The following is a 20239-nucleotide window of genomic DNA, read 5'->3' as shown; positions in this document are numbered from 1 at the left end:
TAGGTCCATTCACCTCACTACAAATAACTCAGTTTTGTTCCTTTTTTTTTTTTTTTTTTTTTTTTTTTAATTTAGTTTTGTTCCTTTTTATGACTAATATTCCATTGTACATATGTGCCACATCTTCTTTATCCATTCTACTGTCAGTGGACATTTAGGTTGCTGCCATGTCCTGGCTATTGTTAATAGCGCTGCAGTGAACATTGTGGTACATATATCTTTTTGAATTATGGTTTTCTCAGGGTATATGCCCAGTAGTGGGATTGCTGGGTCATATGGTAGTTCTATTTTTAGCTTTTTAAGGAACCTCCATACTGTTCTCCATAGCAGCTGTATCAATTTACATTCCCACCAACAGTGGAGGAGGGTTCCCTTTTCTTCCCACCCTCTCCGGCATTTATTGTTTCTAGATTTTTTGATGATGGCCATTCTGACTGGTGTGAGGTGATACCTCATTGTGGTTTTGATTTGCATTTCTCTAATGATAAGTGATATTGAGGATCTTTTCATGTGTTTTTTGGCAATGTGTATGTCTTCTTTGGAGAAATGTCTATTTAGGTCTTCTGCCCATTTTTGGATTGGGTTGTCTATGTTTTTGATATTGAGCTGCATGAACTGCTTGTGTATTTTGGAGATTAAGCCTTTGTCAGTTGCTTCTTTTGCAAATATTTTCTCCCATTCTGAGGGTTGTCTTTTCATCTTGTTTATGGTTTCCTTTGCTGTGCTCTAGGAGGTGGGTCAAAAAGGATCTTGCTGTGATTTATGTCATAGAGTGTTCTGCCTATGTTTTTCTCTAAGAGTTTTATAGTGTCTGGCCTTACATTTAGGTTTTTAATCCATTTTGAGTTTATTTTTGTATATAGTGTTAGGAAGTGTTCTAATTTCATTCTTTTACATGTAGCTGTCCAGTTTTCCCAGCACCACTTATTGAAGAGGCTGCTTTTCTCCATTGTATATTCTTGCCTCCTTTGTCAAAGATAAGGTGACCACATGTGTGTGGGTTTATGTCTGGGCTTTCTATCCTGTTCCATTGATCTATATTTCTGTTTTTGTGCCAGTACCATATTGTCTTGATTTCTGTAGCTTTGTAGTATAGTCTGAAGTCAGGGAGCCTGATTCCTCCAGCTCCATTTTTCTTTCTCAGGATTGCTTTGGCTATTCATGGTCTTTTGTATTTCCTTACAAATTGTAAAATTTTTTGTTCTAATTCTGTGAAAAATGCTGCTGCCAATTTGATAGGGATTACATTGAATCTGTAGATTGCTTTGGGTGGTATAGTCATTTTCACAATATTGATTCTTCCAATCCAGGAACATGGTATATCTCTCCATCTGTTTGTGTCATCTTTTATTTCTTTCATCAGTGTCTTATAGTTTTTTGCATACAGGTCTTTTGCCTCCTTAGGTAGATTTATTCCTAGGTATTTTATTCTTTTTAATGCAGTGGTGAATGGGATTGTTTCCTTGATTTCTCTTTTATTTTTAGTGTACAGAATGCAAGGGATTTCCGTATATGAATTTTGTATGCTGTAACTTTACCAAATTCATTGATGAGCTCTAGTAGTTTTCAGGTGGCATCTTTAGGATTTTCTATATATAGTATCATGTCATCTGCAAACAGTGACAGTTTTATTTCTTCTTTTCCAATTTTGATTCCTTTTATTTCTTTTTCTTCCCTGAGTGCCATGTCTAGGACTTCCAAAACTATGTTGAATAATAGTGGCAAGAGTGGACATCTCTGTCTCATTCCTGATCTTAGAGGAAATGCTTTCAGTTTTCAACTTTATTTTCATATTGAGTCTTCCTGTGGCATGAGCAGTTTTTGCCTGTTTCTCAGCCTACATGGTTTTGTGTGCTTACTCTTCCTCTTTAATTGTATGACTTTGTTTTGCTTCTATCATGGCTTGTACACAGTGGGTACTAGGTAAATATTTGATAACTTTTTTTTTGTCTTCATAGAGTATGAGTAGCACATTACTTGTTTTTTGATTATCTGGTTAAAGCGCAGGTGGACCATGCCTAATTTTGTTTTCATGAATCTCCTGATTTTTACCACCTGGACATTCAGACTTCTCAGCAACTGGGAGTTTTTCTGAAGCTGGTGCTGGCTGTTGCTAGGTTTGAAATTGCTGCTTCATCTATCATTACTCTCACAAAGATGTGTAGACGTATCCGTATGGATTAATTTTCATGATATTTCTGACTGGTCTATTCCATATTTTACAGTTGCTTATTCACTGTCAGTAACAGAAACTCTGTAACTCCGTATTGCTTGTAGTGTTTACTCAATTTCTATGTTCTTTGGCTTTGGGACATCATTTTATTAATGACAGTAGTATCATATTTTCCTTTCTCCCTTCTTTCCATGGGCTATGTTAAGTGCTCTGTGTTATGCAAAGATGAGTTTTACTAAAATTTTAAAGAACTGAAGAAGTTTCAGTACTTAAACATTAAAACATAGATAAATTTAGCCAAGAGGAACAGAGCAGGGCTAGTTCTGGCAACCTCTCCTAAAATAATGGAGCTCAGGTTCTATTTGCTGTCCTGTAAAGTAATGCTTCTCAGACTTTAAATGTGAATTTTCATCACTTGAGGAACCTGTTAAAATGTAGATTCTAATTTGGTAAGTCTGGGTGGAGCCCGAGATTCTGTATTTCTAATTGCTCCCAGTTTATGCTAATGCTGCTGGATCTGTGAACCACACTATGAATAGCAAGGCCTTAAAGCAGAAGTGTGATCTGCCTAGATATCCACTGAGCTATTAAAACAAGTTTTGCCTTCCATTTTTATGGGAATTAATTGTATGAAATATCTTAGAGGCAGCTGATTATTTATATTAAATATAAATATAAAATATAAATGACAGGAAGATCCATTTACAGTTTTTAGCTTCATTAAGGAAGGATTAAGAAACATTTAAATTAGTATTAGGGGTTTAGTTTAGCTGTTAAACATTTTTCTGACATTACTAAGCATTTTATTGTTACATGTGCTCCACAAATTACTGTAATATCCGTGTAAATTAGATTACTGTTTTTTTTTCACATATAAAGAAATTGAGATTCAGCGAAGTTGAACTTAAGGCTTCTTAGTAAATTGTAAAGCTGAGATGAATGTAAGTCTGACCTTGAAGCTCATTTGTTTGGCACTGTAGTAAGCTGCCTTCCTAAGATTGTTTTCCTGGGAAATGGGCTTTATATAAATGTTTAAACATGTCTTACGGACCCCTCTAAAGGAGTTTATATGTTTATCTCTTTGGGAAAATTAAGATAGTTTAGCTTTGTGAGTCTTTACTATACAAAGTTCTATGAAGCTCACAGAGGTGATGAAAGAGGTATGTGAAAATGCACACACACATTTACCTTAAATGAAATAAAATCTTGTAAGGAGATATTTTCTAATCTCTAAATCAAGGACCTGAAATAGATGATCTCTAAAATTCCTTCAAGCCCAGATATCATATGATATGTGTGACATTTTTGTTCTCTAAAATGTATTGTAAGATAGATGGGGGAACTATAAAACATTTCCACCAGCAGATGGCACTCCAACATTTCTACAGCAGGCAAGCCTTAGCTAGTCCCAAAGTAGAAACTACACAATACTAGGAACAGATAAAGAGGAAAGAGGAAAAAAGAAACCCCAAAACCCCAACTCATTAAAGTATGATATATTTCAGTCATTATTATGATGGAAAATTACATATAAATTAAGTAATAGACCCCTATATAAACGCAAATTAATGTTAAGTCATAATCTCTTATGGTACTCCACAGCACTTTTCACCAAACTCTATAGGACTTACCAACTGGATTTTTGTTAACTTGTTCATTTTCCCAACTGGGCTGTGAGGTTTCCAAGGGCAAAGATATTCTTTGGATCCCAAGGTGGGGAGGCAGACAATACTACCTAGCCTATAGTCAGCACTCAATAAATATTTCTCCCTTTCACTCTCCAGAAAATAGGTTAAGAATGGCCTTGAATGCAGGAGAACGTTTGTGAACATTGGTCCATGCAAAGCCTTTTGTTTTATTTTCCTCTTTCAGTGATTACCTTATAGGCATCAAATCTAATGTGTTTGATGTATGTCCTTTGATATTTTTGTATGCTTGTAAAATATATTGTTTCGTGTGTGTGTGTTTAATTTGCACTAATGTTATAATGCTATAACTATACTTCTGGGCTTTTTTGTTTGTTTGTTTCTCATGTATCATTCTGTTTAAAGCCCATCCATGTTGTTGTATGTACATTTAGTTTGTCGTTTCTAACTGCTGCCTTCCTCATTTTACCTGTCCATTTCCCTTGTGCTGGACATCTAGGTGCCTGAAATTCCTTAGTATTAAAATCAGTGCTTTACTGACCATTCTCATTCAAGTCCTTTTATGAGCCTTTTGTGAGTTGTTTGGGAATTTATGCCCAGAGTGTGATTGCCAGGTTGTAGGGAATACACATATGTAATTTCACTAAATATTGCCATATCACTCTCCAGAATGGCTCAACCAGTTTATACTCGCATCAGCTTGCAAGAAGTTTCCCATCTCCCCATATCCACAATTAGTTATCCAATATTCACATTTTGCCAATCAGGTACTGTAAAGTGAAAAAATTTCTTGAATGAATGAAGGAATAATCAGTTGAGAATCCACTAAAGCTACTAGGATATATGGTATTTACTTGCGTAATTTTTCCCCTTTGAGGATGGACCCTCCATATCTGAACTTGCATTGTCTAAACTAGGAACAGAATAGATTCAAAAAAATTTTTTTGAATTATCCCTTAGTATTTGAACTCTTGCTCCTCATTATCTGAAACCTAGAAATTAGATAGATTCAAATAATGTGGCATGCCTTATCAACTAAATTTACTCCCCGAAACTAGAAACCAAATCAATTACCAGAATATCTGGGGGTGGGCCCAGGCATGAGTATTTTTAAAAAGCTCCTCAGGTGATTGTAATGTGCGGCTGAGGCTGATAATCACTGACCTAAACCCTCAAATTGATTTTATATCTTTCTGAAAGGTAAAAACATTTTAAAGTTTTTAAACATAGTATTATGATGGCTAGGCTTCAGAAGGTCAAAAGAGAAAGTTAAAATTTAAGTGATGAAAATGAAACATACTTTCTAAATGTCACGTCATGTCAATGTCTCTAGGTGACCAAAACGAGTAGAAGAATTGGGAAATTTGTTGACTGTTTAGGTGGGTAAGGTTTAGCATAACCGGCATTCAACGAGGAAGGACTTGGATCTGCTTATGTGGGGACAAAACTACTCCAAAGAATTAGGGATCTAGATGTTAGTTCAGGCAGAGGCAAAATACTCAGCTGAGTAAGTATGTATAGATAGCGTGTATCAGCTGATTTTGATTATTGAGGAGTGAACTGAACCTGTGGTAAGCTTTCTATTGTCATTATTTGTTTAACTCCCATTATTATGAACTAGGTACATTAGGGTATTTAAAAAGGTCAAAGTGTGCCATTAGCCTAGGGACAAAAGAAAATATAATCATAGCTATTTACTTGTGTGACACAGTTGTGTTCCAGGCAAATGTTTTATTACAGGCTCAACTTCTCAATGTTGAGACTAAAATAGGAGGTATATTGAGATAAGTATATATGATTTATATATTTCACTTCCTTAGAAATTACCTTTAGCATTAATTCTTATGATTATCTCACTAAGAAAGTGGTATAGTGGAAACTATATTACTCAGCCATAAAAAGAAACGAAATTGAGTTACTTGTAGTGAGGTGGATGGACCTAGAGAATGTCATACAGAGTGAAGTACGTCAGAAAGAGAAAAACAAATACAGTATGCTAACACATATATGTGGAATCTAAAAAAAAAAAAAGGCTCTGAAGAACCTAGGGGCAGGACAGGAATAAAGACGCAGACATTGAGAATGGACTTGAGGACACGGGGAGGGGGAAGGGTAAGCTGGGACGAAGAGAGAGAGTGTGGCATGGACATATATACACTACCAAATGTAAACTAGATCTAGCTAGTGGGAAGCAGCCGCATAGCACAGGGAGATCAGCTCGGTGCTTTGTGACTACCTAGAGGGGTGGGATAGGGAGGGTGGGAGGGAGACGCAAGTGGGAGGAGATATGGGGTTATATGTATATGTATAGCTGATTCACTGTGAAAGTTCTCAGGTATTTTCAATAACAGACATACCAAAAGTATAGTCTAGTTTTCAGTCAGTAGAGCTGGCTTAGTCTCAGGTTCTTCAAGAAATGGCATTTTGAGTTTTTTGACTCTCAGTTTCCTTACCTGAATTATGAGGATACAGCTTGTCCTTCTATGCTATGAGCATAAAATGGGATAGTATAGAAATAAGTTATTATACTATTTTGAAACCTTAGATTTCAGATGTAGGTGTATAAATTTCTTCCTGCCTTATCTATGAAAATTATATTTATTTCCACGGTGAAACCCAATTAGTGACATTGATAGTTGAGTAGTAACTGTGTGTCAGGAACTAATACCTCATTTAATTCTCACAACACACATGGAGGGAGTGTATTTATGCATGTTTTATAGATGGGGAAATTGGGGCTCAGCAAGAATAAATGACTTATTCACCAGAGGTTCACATGAGCAGACATTAAGTTGTGAACTGGGTTTTAATCAAAGTTGTTTGAACTCCAGAGCTGGTACAATTTCCAGTATCACATGATGCTTTTCAGGACTTACCTGAATGTACAAAAGGCAGACAGGACATCTCTTCAATGAGTGTGACTAAGGACATGAATAATTTTAATGTATTTTTCTGTTACTTGGTTTTTTACCTATAGCAGTTTCTCAAATATCTGTCATCCCTACCTCCAAAAATGTTAAGGGATTTCAAACTGAACTCATTAATGAGTCAACTACATCTATTAGGGTTATGATCTTCCCCACATAAGTTTACTGCTTGATGGTAACAATGGGAACAAAAATCATCCAGCTCGAGTTTCTTATATAATAAGGTAGAAAAATCATAGAGTTATAAATCCTCTTCCCCCTCAACTTTTCATATGGAGAAAGTGTTGCTATCCCTTGCTCCTCTAAGCAGGATGGAGAACACAGTCTTTCTCATTTCCCAGTACTGTCCTTTTTCCACTCCTGTCTGCCCTCTCCCAGTGGAAAACTGAAGAAGGCACATAAAACCTACTTAACTTTTCTTCCTTTGTCATATGCTAAACACAGGCAGAAGAGCCTGCAGGGTTAAAATATGTGGTACACACTCATTTTATTACTGCATTTATTGACATATTAGGTAGAGTTGACCTTTTGTTTCAAGTTTGTCACTAAGTTATTTATATATAGCTTAATTCTTGCTCCAGTTGTCAGTTAAGGGAATATATTTGTGGCAAGTGTGGGAGAAGGAATAAGAAATAACAAGAAACAAATAGCACAACTGTATAATATTTTAGGATTTATAAAGCACTTTTTCTATGCATAACCGTATTCAATTCTTACTCTAAGATATTAATTTTACAGAGTAGGCAGCTATGACTTAGAACAGTTAAAAAAAATTACCTAAGGTAACAAAGCTAGAATCTGCAAAGATAGGACTTAAACTCAGGTCTTCCAACTCTTATTCCAAGGTTTTCCCATGAAAAGTTGGAACAAGCTGACAAGTTGTTAGAGGGAATGCAATATTTTAGCCTAACTGTAGAGTGTAGTGGTTAACACAGACATAGTCTTTGGAGTCAGACAGCCCTGGGTTTCAATCCTTGTTGCCACTTATTAGCTGTGTACCATGAGAAAGTTGCTTAACAAGTCTGAGTCTCCATCTTCTCATATGTAAACTAGGTGGTAATAATGAATTATATCTACCTCTCAGAGTTATTCAAGAAGATCAGTAAGATAATGGTCCTGAGCACCATGCCTGGACCGTAAGATCTCAATAAATAGTAGTCATCATGGACAAATACACAGGCAGCAATGACACAGTGGACTGGCTGCTATAGCTTCATACTTCCCAGTCCCAGTTATGGTGGAAGGATTTTTTTTCTAGCTATTAGACATTTAGGTATAGTTCTCTCAGAAGGGGAAAGAGGGCATAGATATAACCATGGCTTTGAATGTTTAATAGAAGGAAAGGGAGTCAATGAGTTTGTGACAAGCTAAAAATGAGAAAAAAGCATAGGAGAATGGAAAGAAATTATTGTAGTCAAGATGACCATCATTAAAAAGTATGTACACTGTATGCTACAAAGTAGAATTTGGCCGTAAATACAGGATATATCATTATTCCCAGCCACCAGTCCTAGAACCCATGTTGGTCACTGGCATATTTCCACTGCTCTGAGATGAAATGATAAAACATTATAGTGATTTTTCATGAAGCTAAATTTATTCAGTTTATACACTTGCTTTTTATTTTGACATATTTCAGCTGTTTTTTTTTTTTTTGGATGTTAAAACGTTCTTTTGGGAAAAAATAGTATTAAGTAGTTGACAGATTTAAGGTCCTTACTAGACAAAATAAAAATTTGGCAAATATATGTCAGTTCTTCCACACTGATACTTATTTTGAAATCCTATTGTCTAGAAATCACTGGACCAGTTAATCTTCAAGATTTCTTACAAATCTGGGACTTTAAGACTCCTAGATATTAAAAGAATTTATCTATAAGGACCATTCAGTAACACCAGGCAGAACATTTCCAAGGAGACTTCAGTGCATCTAGTTCCCAATAATTCATATTTTATACAGAGGCCTGATTCTTGTCCCCTAGGAAATTACAATCTAAGGCAGAACAGAGGTACAGACTGTTGTCACCTGGCACACAGAAGATAGGATAGAAGCATCAATCTAATATACACAATAATAAGCTACTTACAGAATATAATTTAGGGTTAGATGAGAGGAAGACAAAAATCATGACATGGGGAGGGAGGTCCTATTTGTAAAGAGTAGCCCATTGGAGAACTACACCCAAACCAGACTAAAGGACAAAACAATCAGGTCATCTCAGAGTCAACCAGGGCTATCTGGAACTCCTTAAATGTTACTGAATCACTCTATTTGCCTTGATGTCCTGAGGCTGGACATGCCTATAGAATTTCAGTGGCCAGACTAGAGAGATGGTTTTCATCAGGAATTAGGAAAAAAGCACTGTTTTATTGGGTTTGATTTTTATACTACATACAGGTTCTGGTGAAAACATTAAATACTGGTTAAAGTAACTTAACTAGGCCACCAAAAAATTACTGAATGGTTAGGTTAGTAGCAAAAACTGTGGATAAAATTCATAATTAAGCAGATTCTCATTATACCCAAGTTCATTCTTAGTCACAAGAGTAGGTATTTTTGAAAGGCACATTAATTATAGACATCTAGTGGGTGAGTGACGTCTTTATTTCATTCAGGTGGTCTTCCTCTGGTCGCAATTAATGTGGCTTCTGAAAATACATTCAGTTGTAATCCAGAGGGTGTTTAGGCCCTTGGAAAATCTGGCTCCTTGTTAAAAATATGTAATTAGTTTTAATTTTGAATATAAGCAATGAACTAATGGCTTCTGAATTTGCAAGATAAGTATTTCCTAAAGGAGATAACCAGGAAAATGCTAATAACTGGGAAAACAACTTACTGAACAGGAACCTAACAGTTTACTGTGACAGATAAAAGTATGTATTTATTTTCACATTCTTCTTGAGAGCAGTATATGATTTTAGTGTGTTGAGCATGATTTGATTTACCATTAATTTAGCTCACTGGCATTTATTGAATGCCTACTAAGTGCCTGGTTCTGGCGATACAAAGATAAATAAAAACCTTTGTTCCCCAGGCTGTCACCATCTCTAGGCGGTGCTCAGTGCACATTTAAAAAATACAATAATTTCTGTTGAAACTCACACCATACCACACACCCCTACACAGAAACGCACACATATTTTAGAGGATCTAGGTATGTTAGAAGTTTTCAGAAACTGAACGAAGCAGGCGTTAGGGCCAGAGCCCACATCTAATTCTTCAGTATATTAACATCTTGGTTTTAAAAATCATTAAATAATATGCTTTGGGTTTTCTTTCTCCTTTGGCCTCATTTTATGGAGACCTTCTAGAAGGTCTTCATGGCACTTCCCCGTCTAACCCAACCTGAGCTCTGTATTTCCTGGTTGCTTAGTTTGGTAGAAGCTCCTCGGGGAACTTCAGTTGAAAGTCATCTACTCCAGTCCTTTTCAGATTCCTTAATCCTATCTGAGGGGAGGGAAGGAGAGGCAGGTTGCCATTTCAGTGTTTTTCTGTGGCTGTGATACTGCCCTTGGCTCACGAACCCTTGGGGGAAACCTTAGCTCTGCATTTTAAGAGTTTTGCCTGTTTGATATCAGGAGGCCCTGGGAGGCTCCTGCGTACCCACACTGCATAAAGTAGTTCTCTTTATCTGCCAAGTAGAAGCCCCATTTTGTTCCAGAAATAAGCTGAAAGTGGAGCCCGACGATGTGACTGCAGCAAACCAGGCCTGGCCTCTTTCCCACGCTTTAATTGGGGACCCAGGGCTCGATCTGAGAGGTGCTGTGGGTGGGGGATCCATGAGTTAGGGCGGGTGGTGCATCGCGCAGCTCCTGGCTCTTCTCGAGCATCCAGGAGCTACGTGTGGGCAGATTCTGGCTTCGGCTCCGGGCCGAGTTTGAAAACCCATCACTCTGTTCTTCTCCAGGACCAGAAAGGCGCAGTTCCCCTCGGGAGGGATAAGCCCAGGGTGACCTAGAGGAGGGTCTGGGCGGGGGGTGGGTGGGTGGGGGTGGGTGGGTAGCTCTGCTGCTGCAGTGGAGTACAGTGGGCAAGCAGTGGCTCAGATGGGCGCAGCGCCGCCCAGACTAGCCAAGGACAGACAGGGTTGCTTTGACTTGGCCTAAGTCAGCGTGTATTGAACCCCCAAGACACTTTCGCCTCAGCTGCAGGCAGAACGGAGCCACGCGCAGCCTGGGCCCTTTTCCCCTACGGGCGGATAAACCCTTTGACCTGGTCATTCTGTGTATTCCTTCTGGGCCCTGTCAGGTCAGAGGGCGGCTTCTGTGTTGCTGCCCAGCGCGTCGCAGAGGTCCATACTTGCGTCCATGGAGTCTCCGTCTGCCCTCGGTGCTTTGGCAGGAATCACAGTCGCCACCGCAGGACCCCTCTGCAACTTAACCAGCCTTGCTCTCGCTGCTTCAACCCAAAGGGAAGGGCCTGGAGCAGACGACATTCCTTGACGCTGTCAGGACAAATAGGCGCGCGACTGGTGCAGACCCTACTCCAGCACGCCCAGAACTGGCGCAGAGGCTTTCGCGTCGGGGTCGCAGCTAGAACTGCTCTCCCCAGAGCCTTGCCGGGAGGGAAGTAAAAACAAGACGTCCCGCCCGGTACCCCAAATGTTAAAACTGTACAGTTTCGATCCCTCCGTCCGCTTCCCGACCCTAGAGGGTTAAATCAGGAGGGTACATCGCCACCCCTTCCTCTTACTCCCCCCTCCCCCGCCCCGCCTCACCTTACCTTTAAAAAGTTAAAAAATGTCTGCAGTTGAAATCTCTTAAAGGGGCGGTGCTGGTGAAGTACTCTTGGCACGAGTCTCTGAGAAGGCTGGCTAGGGGCGTGAGTTCGCTCCACCAGCACCAAAACACTGAAGAAGAGAAAAAAAAAAAAAAAAACGAGAGAGAGGGGGGAAAAAGGAAGGGGAAAAAAGGGGGGAAAAAGGCAGACAGACACACACTTTAGATATGGACAATTAGTCACCAGCGAGACCCTGTACGAAGAGAGGTTTAAATCAGAGGGATTTAATGAGGGTGCTCTGTGCCTTTCCTGAAGCCATGCCCTCCAGCAACTCCCGCCCCCCCGCGTGCCTAGCCCCGGTGGCTCTCATCTTGGCTCTGTTGCTCCATCTCTCCCTTTCCTCCCAAGCTGGAGACAGGAGACCCTTGCCTGTAGACAGAGCTCCAGGTTTGAAGGAAAAGACCCTGATTCTACTTGATGTGAGCACCAAGAACCCAGTCAGGACAGTCAATGAGAACTTCCTCTCTCTGCAGCTGGATCCGTCCATCATTCATGATGGCTGGCTGGATTTCTTAAGGTAAGGCAGGGGCTTCATGGATCATTTTTTTTAAAGTAGCACCCCCCACCCCTTCCTATCCCCCCATTCCAAAGGGGGAAGAAGAAGAAAAAAAAGCCAAGCGGATCTCTCAAAGAGAAGAAAGGTTTTCCTCCTCCTGGAATATTTGCTGAGGCTGTAACTGGTGATTGAGAAAAGCAGTGTTTTCTATTAAGATGCACATGTTTGCAATGCAGAAGGCATTTCAGAAACTTACCAGTTATGACTGAAAAAATGTTGTGCTTACATATATCCACAATTAGCCTCCCCGTCTACTTCCGAAAAGAAAGAAGAGGTTCAGGGCAGTTACAAAAGTGAAGAAAAAGGTCTTGAACAACAAAGACCCGAGAGGGATGTGTGTGTGTGTGTGTGTGTGTGTGTGTGTGTGTGTGTGTCTGCCTGTCTGCGTGTGTCTGTGAGTGTTTAAGCGGGGATCGCACGAAAGTGGAATTTTCCACGGAAAGATCGTTCCGTCAGTTCTCTCCCACTCCCAGACAGAAAATGAATCTAAGCAGAGGCTTGAGCGGTGGGCAAGTTGGTTCGGATTTTTAATTTTATATCCTCCGCTGTCCTTTCCAGACTTCAGAACTTTTTAAGATACTTTTTATAGATCGAATGGTCCCCCCCAGTCCCTACTCCTTAAATCTCCTGCGATAACTGCATAGTTTAGTTTTTCTTTAAAGAAAAAAAAAAAAAGTCCTCGCTCCGGTCATAGCGTATATAAGAAGAGCGGAAAGTGTCCTAGAAGTACCCCGGGGATATTTCGGAGATCTGAATCCAGCACTGGTGGATTAGGAAGCCGGGAGTTTTGTGATCATGGGCCCTGCATTACTCTAGGGCTTGGACTCTAATTGGGCTCACCCTCTCCCCAGTTGTTACTGTTAAGCAGTAAGGCAACCACGATCCCTTCCCAACAGGGACAGAGTTGCAGGGTAAAAAAAAAAAAAAGTCTACAATGTCGAATCCAAGTGTTGAGTTAAAAAAATTTCCCTCCAAATTGGAGCCTCAGCTGTGGGCTCCCTCGAAGAGCGCCGAGAGCTCTCAGTCTCACTTTTCTGTTCTGAGGCCGCGTCCGCCGCGCCTTTCCTGAGTATCTTTCACTCTGGGAAATTCGAGTTTGCTTCTCGCGTGCGCCCGCCCCTCAGCTCTCCAGGTTTCCCTAGCCTCGGCCAGGTCAGCGGACGCGGCAGGTAGCAGGAGGCGCTGTGTGGGGCGCTTCTTCCACGTGGAGCGAGCGTTGCGGGAGGACTGAGTGGTTGCTGTGGCCGCCGCCGAGGCCGTTTTGGTTCCTGCCCGCGCCTCCACTGGGAGGGCGGGAACAGCTCTGCGCGGCCGGATTCCTCCTCGGAAGCTCTTCCGTGCAGCAGCGCGCGTCTGTGAGCTCGTCCGGGAGGTGGGGGGCGACTACACGCCCCACTTGCATGGCGCTTCTCTAGCTACGCGGACTCCTTCGGGGTTCTTTTGCTTCTGACCTTAAAAACAACAACAAACTTTCATGTTCTCGCTAAATGCTTGTCGCAGAAAAGATTGTGGAAGGCGGCTTTTCGGGGAAGAAGCCTTGGTGGGGCGTATTTGCATTGGCTGTGCAGGTTTCCGGCTGGAAGGTTGTTGGAAACGCCGTTTCTGCTGGGCCGGACTCGCTCGGATGTCTCCTCGCCCGCCGTGGGCCCACACGACGGCCGATTGCGCCCGCCGGGTAACGCAGTGCCGGAGTCCTCGGCCAAGCGATCCTTCCGGCGGCTACTGGACTTCTCCAGGCGGCCACGACTTTTGTTAGAAACTGTAAAACTGGAGTCTGTTTTTTTCTCTGTTTTCTCTTATCCACCGCCTTTAAGATACTCTTTAGTACCATTTGGATTGGATATTCAGAACCTGAAGCAGCAAAGCGTTAAAAATAACGTAGAGACCCCGAACTTAACAGCTGATGCCCTTAGCATTAAGAGCATCTGTTTGCTCCTTCTCTACCCCTTCCCGAATTAGCAGCGTTTGGCTTTTGAAAAACCTATTTATGGAAATCCTGAACCTAAATAGGTGTAAATAGTATTCTGATGCCCCTCGAGTCTCCTACTACGCGCAGGTTCCACATTTCGGCAAACTTCATTTTCCTCAGAGCTTCCAAATGGCCCCAAGTGGGAAGGAAAAATGATAGAGCCCAACCCGGGGGGTGGAGAGGAGAACGTTACCTTTCCTGAGATCGGGCTGAATTATTTCAGGGGCCAAAGAGGCATTGCTTTTACTGTGCAAGGCGGGGCTGGGGAGTGTTCTCAGAAAGGCAAGAATTTACCCCGGGAATTTCTCTTGCTCAGGGATTTGGGAGATGCATACAGTTGTTATAAGGTAGTGGAAAAGGAAAATCAGCTTTGGCATTAAAAAAAATTAACTTGACCTCAGGTGCATGATCCGAGAGAAAGAAGGCGGGTTTCACCTTCTCCATGGAGGTTGCGATGCCCCTGGGGCAGAGGAGGCAGATCCCGTCTTTCAGCCCAGAAGTTTGGCAAAAGTCGGAGCCCGGGGTCCGTGCGCTGCGCGTCTCCTCCGGGAGAGCTTTTCAGGCAGGGGCAGAAGCCCCGCAACTGCGCCTTAGTCCCGTGTTCTCAGCAGAAGGGCACCCCCCACCTTATGCACACACTATTAACAAACACAATCTCTAACTCTTTGTAAATACTACTTTTGGTGAGCATCGTCGGGGTGCCTGAGGGAGGGGGCCACGACCATTTGGGCGCGGGAGGCGTAGCTCCCGGAGCCCCATGGCCCAAGAATGGGCGGACTGGGGCGCCAGGCATAACTCCACAGAGAGTGGGAAGAGGGCCTTGCTGGTGCCCCGCATCCTCTCGCTTGTCCCCCGGATCCTTTCCTTTCTCCTTCTCTATCCCTGCAGCTCCAAGCGTCTGGTGACCCTGGCCCGGGGACTTTCACCTGCCTTTCTGCGCTTCGGGGGCAAAAGGACCGACTTCCTGCAGTTCCAGAATCTGAGGAACCCGGCAAAAAGCCGTGGGGGCCCCGGCCCGGATTACTATCTCAAAAACTATGAGGATGGTGAGAAACTTGCTCCCCACTCTTGTTGGGTGGGGGAAGTTTGGGGAGTGGGAGCCAGCAATCGGTATGTGTGCGTGTGGGGTGCAGATTTGGAGGAGGGCCAGGTTGAAGCTCACCTGAAAAACTGGTAGCTGTAGGCGAGGGGAAACTGGAGTGTGGGATTCCTGACGTGATTACACAAAGGGGGCTCATCAGGTTGTCCTTGTCCAGGCTGCTGGCCTTTCTTCGGTGGCTGAGTCTCAGAGGCCGAGAACTAGTAGCCAAAACTTATGACTGGCTAGTCCTATAGGGAGAAGGTGCAGTGGGTTTCTTGAGAAAATCCAGTCAGGTTCATAAAGGGGCAGGGTCACGTTTCCTTTCTAAAATTAAAGGAAGTGCCTTTTTGTTTTTCTTATTCTTTGCTTTGCTGAGATGAGGCTACGGAGGGCTTCAGCCTCTTTTGAATCCCACTCTAAAGTTTTCTGGAATAATCCTTTTTAGATTGGTCCATTGTTGGGAAGGTTTGAAACTTTTCACAGTGGGTTCTTCTTTAGACTGCCTAATCTCAGAGTTGCAGTCTCAGAGTTGCACTTTTTTTTTCTCAGTTTCAAAATGGGATTATAAATGCCAGCCTTTCCTGCCAGGATCAGATGAGTTAAGTGTTGGAAGGGCTTTTGAAAATGCCAGATCCTATTCCAGTGTGAGAGGCCAATCTTTTTACAGTCTTTGAACAGTCTCATTTTTACTAGGGAAAAATGAAAATGGTATTTAAGAAAATTGTTTAGAGGGTTTGGTGATAATAACTATGAACTTGCTGTGTGGGTAGAGGAACAGAGTTTCTTTCAAATGGGCAAGGTGGCAATTGATGGGTCTTCACCCACTGAGGTTGTTTAGATTGGGTAGAAGAGGCATTAGCGTCCATTCCTGGAGAGCTATCTCTGCCCTGTTGTCCCTTCTCATACATGAGCTACAGTTTTATTTTTAAAGGGCTCAGGGACATGTTCTCAGAGCTCCCTGGATTTTGTTACATCTTGTCCTTATAAATCAGCAAAATGAGGAAAAGCCCTTGTATTTTCTGGGGCTTTCACTGAATGGGAATTCTGGAGAGTTTGGATCTATTTCAAGGTTGGCTGAGAAACCTTTTTTTTAAAGTGCCAGACTGGAGAAAGAGGGCAAGACTGAGGCTTCTTGAGTTTGAATCCTGAATTAGACTTACTCTTTTACAGCATTGGCAAAGTGTGTAGGTGTTTAAGGCTACATCTTTTCAAAGGTAAATATCATTGCTATAAAAATGTGGATTGCCAGTAGATTTTGCTGTCACTCATCATAAAATGCTGAAAGGTAAAAGATAATCCTGAACAGCAGCTCTGATGGTAATTTGACCTGGGGCTTTATAGCTCCCAGGGTCACTGTCAGCTCTGTGTTCGGATACAAGAAGGGAGAATATTAATGGTTTTCCTGATGAAACAGCTCTTCTTTGAGTCCATTTGAACTACTTCCTCTTTAGTTTGTGAAAAAACTTGTAAGAGCCCCAGGAACCACTGTGGGAAAAAAAAGGACTATTATAAGTTTAGGAATTAGCCTTTTTCTCCCAAACTTGTACCTCGGATTATATTACCTATTCATTGAGAGTGGGAGATATGCTTAAAATGAAGGATACAATTTGTTTCCCTTTGTACAAGGAGAAAGTGGGCATCATGGTGAGAAAGGATATTGGCAGAAGGCCGTGCCCCATAAAACTTCATAGAATTAGGAAAAAACCAGAAACGGAAGAGATCTAAGAGGTCATCTTCAATCCTTCCACCACTTCAGGGTTCAGTACAGGATCATTCCATATGGAATCCTTTTCTCGTTTTGTCCAACATAGTATTAAATATCTCTAGGAGTGTAGTTTTCACCACTCCTGTGGGAGAGTTTTTTTGTCCCATAGGTTTTCACTGGTAAATTTTTCCTGAATTTTCCCTTTATATTCTCTAAATATTTGATTACTCCTCTTTGCATTTTTTTAGACATTTACCTTCAAAATAATTTCTTTGTTGTGTCAGCTTCAAAAAAAGTTTTCCTCATAGCTGTTTTTTATCTAGACTACCTGGATTTAATTCTTTTAAAACTTTCTTTAAAGTCAGTCCTTCCCAACACTAATCTGTTTTATTGCTCCTAGCTGAACTCCTTTTGATTTATGTCTCCTTGGTAATAAGATGCTCTGAACTATATCAGTATTTGAGGCCTTAGCACAGTTAAAGAGAGTAGGAATGCCCTGTTTCTGCCCTTTGATGCTCACATATCCTTAAATCACCCATATTGTCTTTGTTGTTGCATGTTGCATTGCAGAATTAAAGGCAAAAATGGTTTTGGTATAGTCTCAGCAATTTTGCAAATGTTATACTTCAGTTGTCACTTTTAATCCAGTGATAACTGTCATCATAATGAGCCTCTCAAAATAATTAGGTCTTCTCAGTAAACGGCCCTGTAATAGGCATTTTGGCATAAGTACCTTATTTTTTTAAAAAAGGGATATATTGTCTTAAACATAATATAGAATAATAACATACATTTTGAATAATTAGATACAGCTACTGGCACATTATGAAATTGAGTGACATAGGGAATAGAATATGGAATTTGGACTCAGAAAGCCTGTATTTCAGGCCTGGCTCTATCACTTACGAATATGTGGCCCTGGGCTTGCTGCTTCTCTGTAATATATGGATGTGATAATACCTGCTCTGCATTGCTTCTGTGAGGGTTCTGAGAGGTATCTGTATAAGATATTTTGTCAACCGCAAAGCACTATGAAGGCTAAGTATTCCTACTTTTATTAAAGGCAGCTTCAGGAAATTTATAACATATATGTTTTGTATTTTAAAGTGGGTTTAAGGAGTGAATAAGATGCGGTAGACCAAAGTTTATGCAGAAGAAAGGAGATAGAATTAGGGAATTGTTTGAGAGGATTAAGAGAATGTAGGGAGGATTTTTAGGGAGAATTGTCTTTAAGGAATGGAGGTGGAGAACATAGGGTGGCTATTTTTTTTGTGTGGTAATGAAAGAAGAGACTAATCTTTAGTTTTGTTATATACGAACATTAAAATGAACTGATAGTTCCAGCTTGGGTAACATACACTTTTCTAGTTAATTCATTCATATTGCTACCTCGATGTGATTTTTTGTTGTTGTTTTCCCCTGAATTAATAGGGCAGTTAACAAGTCATGTGGCTTATATTTTCCAAAAACTTTTAAAGCATATTAATGCAGCTGCATTTTCTCTTTCTAAAGTCACTGTTTACATAAACTTTGGGAACTTCTCTAGTTAGTCCTTTAATACAGTTACTTATTCCACTCTTAGCGTAGGCAACTTGAACTTCATATAAACATGATGATGATGGAGGAAATAAAAAATAGGATTGTTCTTCATATTTTGGAGTCTTACCCTTTGCCTATCTATGTGATGTTATGCTTTTCTTGCTCCTAACAAAGAAATCTTGGGTTAATCTTTTGTTCTTAAGTTTATTTTGCTGCAGTCTGTCTCTTTGTTGTATATTCAGTGTGATTTATTTGTATGCCTGTCTCTTTACTGCCATAACCATATCTTTAATCAAGATATACACCATTTATTATGCACATCAAAAGCCAGCTTAATATTTCTAAAATATCATATTCATCATGTCACTTTTTTGCTGGAAAACTTTGATTATTTTTGGATTGCTTACAGAAAATGTTCAAACTCCTCAACTTGGCATTCAAAGCCTTTTTAAATCTCAGCTTACCTTTTGTACCCTATGTTTTCATAAAACTTTTATTACAGCTCAGCTTTATTTTCACTGTTTCCTTAAAACACCTTTATCTCAACCCCCTTTGTTCAGCCATTCTATCTGTGCTTTAAATGCCTTTTTCTTGGCTCTGTTAAAATCTCACCACCCACTCCACCCAATTCTTGAAGACCCATTGCAAATGCCCCTTATTTTCACAAGCCCTTCCTGAACAGGTCATTTCATAGTTATCTCTTTTTTCTCTGGACTATTGCAGTTCTTTCTCATTATGTTGTTCTTTTGGCCCCTTCTGCCTTGTTTTGCTTTTTAACTTTTCATATATATATATATGTGTGTGTGTGTGTGTGTGTGTGTGTATACACACATATATATATATGAAAAGTTAAACATATATATATGTATTTTTGTTTTACCTTTTCAATTAGAATGCAAATTCTTTATAGGAAGGGACCATATCTAATTGTTGTATATCCTAAAATGTCTAGCATTATGTATGACACATAGTAGAACTTCTGCAAATATTTTTGGCTGCATACTAGGTTAAGAGCCTGTTAAAGGCACTGGAAAAATGGAGGTTACCGATGAAGAAATGAGTAAACACATACATAAAGATTCCATTCATTTTTCACCTTCAATGCATTTTCACACGAAGTCCATTCTTAATATTTATTTTAATGACATACTTCATTATTTTAACTATGTACTCTTTATCTTTGGTAGTCTAAGTGTCTTGGTTTTATACTGTGCATTAAATCAACTTTACCACCTGATTTAAAGCCTTGCACTGGACCCACACTATTTTTTATTGTATCTGTTTCTTCTTTGCCTTTACTTTTGCTTTTCTTGGTTAGCCTTATGTAGTTTCTACACCTAATTTTACAATTCCCAAATTAATAGTGCCTTTCACAAATTTAAATGTTTTTTCAATCTTCGTCTCCTGAAAATTTTCTCTTCTGAGAGCTTCTGAAATCCTAAATAATGAATGTGGAGTACACTTTGTAAACTTTAAGGCACTATATGACTATTATTATTGTTTTCCTTTCTCCAGGAAGTTCTCCTAGTTTTAGTAGAGGTGAGGTAGTTAATTCTTTATCTTTCTATTCCCATTCCATCAATCAAGACATATGACATAAGAACAGCACAACTGCCAAAATACATATTTGCCTTGAACTTATCCACCTTTCATTATCTCACTTTATTTTACATAAATGTTTCTTGAAATCCAATTACATTTAACAAGTGTTTATTGATTACCTGCTCTGTGTTTAGTTTCATGCTGGACAAAATGCAGATTATCAAATAAATAAAAGATACAGCCCTATATCAACATTAGAGCACAACAGTAATCATTGCTGTAGGCAAGATCCACTAATCAGTGTTAAAATAAGTAGGCGAG

The 20239-nt window shown here is 40.3% G+C and overlaps 1 protein-coding gene across 3 annotated transcripts in view; it reads left to right on the top strand.

Moving 5' to 3' along the window:
• Window positions 1-20239, top strand: part of HPSE2 (heparanase 2 (inactive)) — a 638970-nt gene that overhangs the window by 48796 nt on the left and 569935 nt on the right. For 2 of the 3 annotated variants that reach the window (XM_004268436.4, XM_004268434.4), the window contains exons 1-2: window positions 11754-12043; window positions 14940-15097. In XM_004268436.4, coding sequence (XP_004268484.1) covers window positions 11754-12043; window positions 14940-15097 — 448 coding nt within the window. Of the gene's footprint in view, window positions 1-11753; window positions 12044-14939; window positions 15098-20239 lie in introns of those variants that run through there. The other variant, XM_049697113.1, reaches the window with a different exon arrangement.

This window comes from Orcinus orca, chromosome 14 (assembly GCF_937001465.1).
Source record: "Orcinus orca chromosome 14, mOrcOrc1.1, whole genome shotgun sequence".
NCBI lineage: Eukaryota > Metazoa > Chordata > Mammalia > Artiodactyla > Delphinidae > Orcinus > Orcinus orca.
This window is presented reverse-complemented; position numbering and strand designations above follow the sequence as displayed.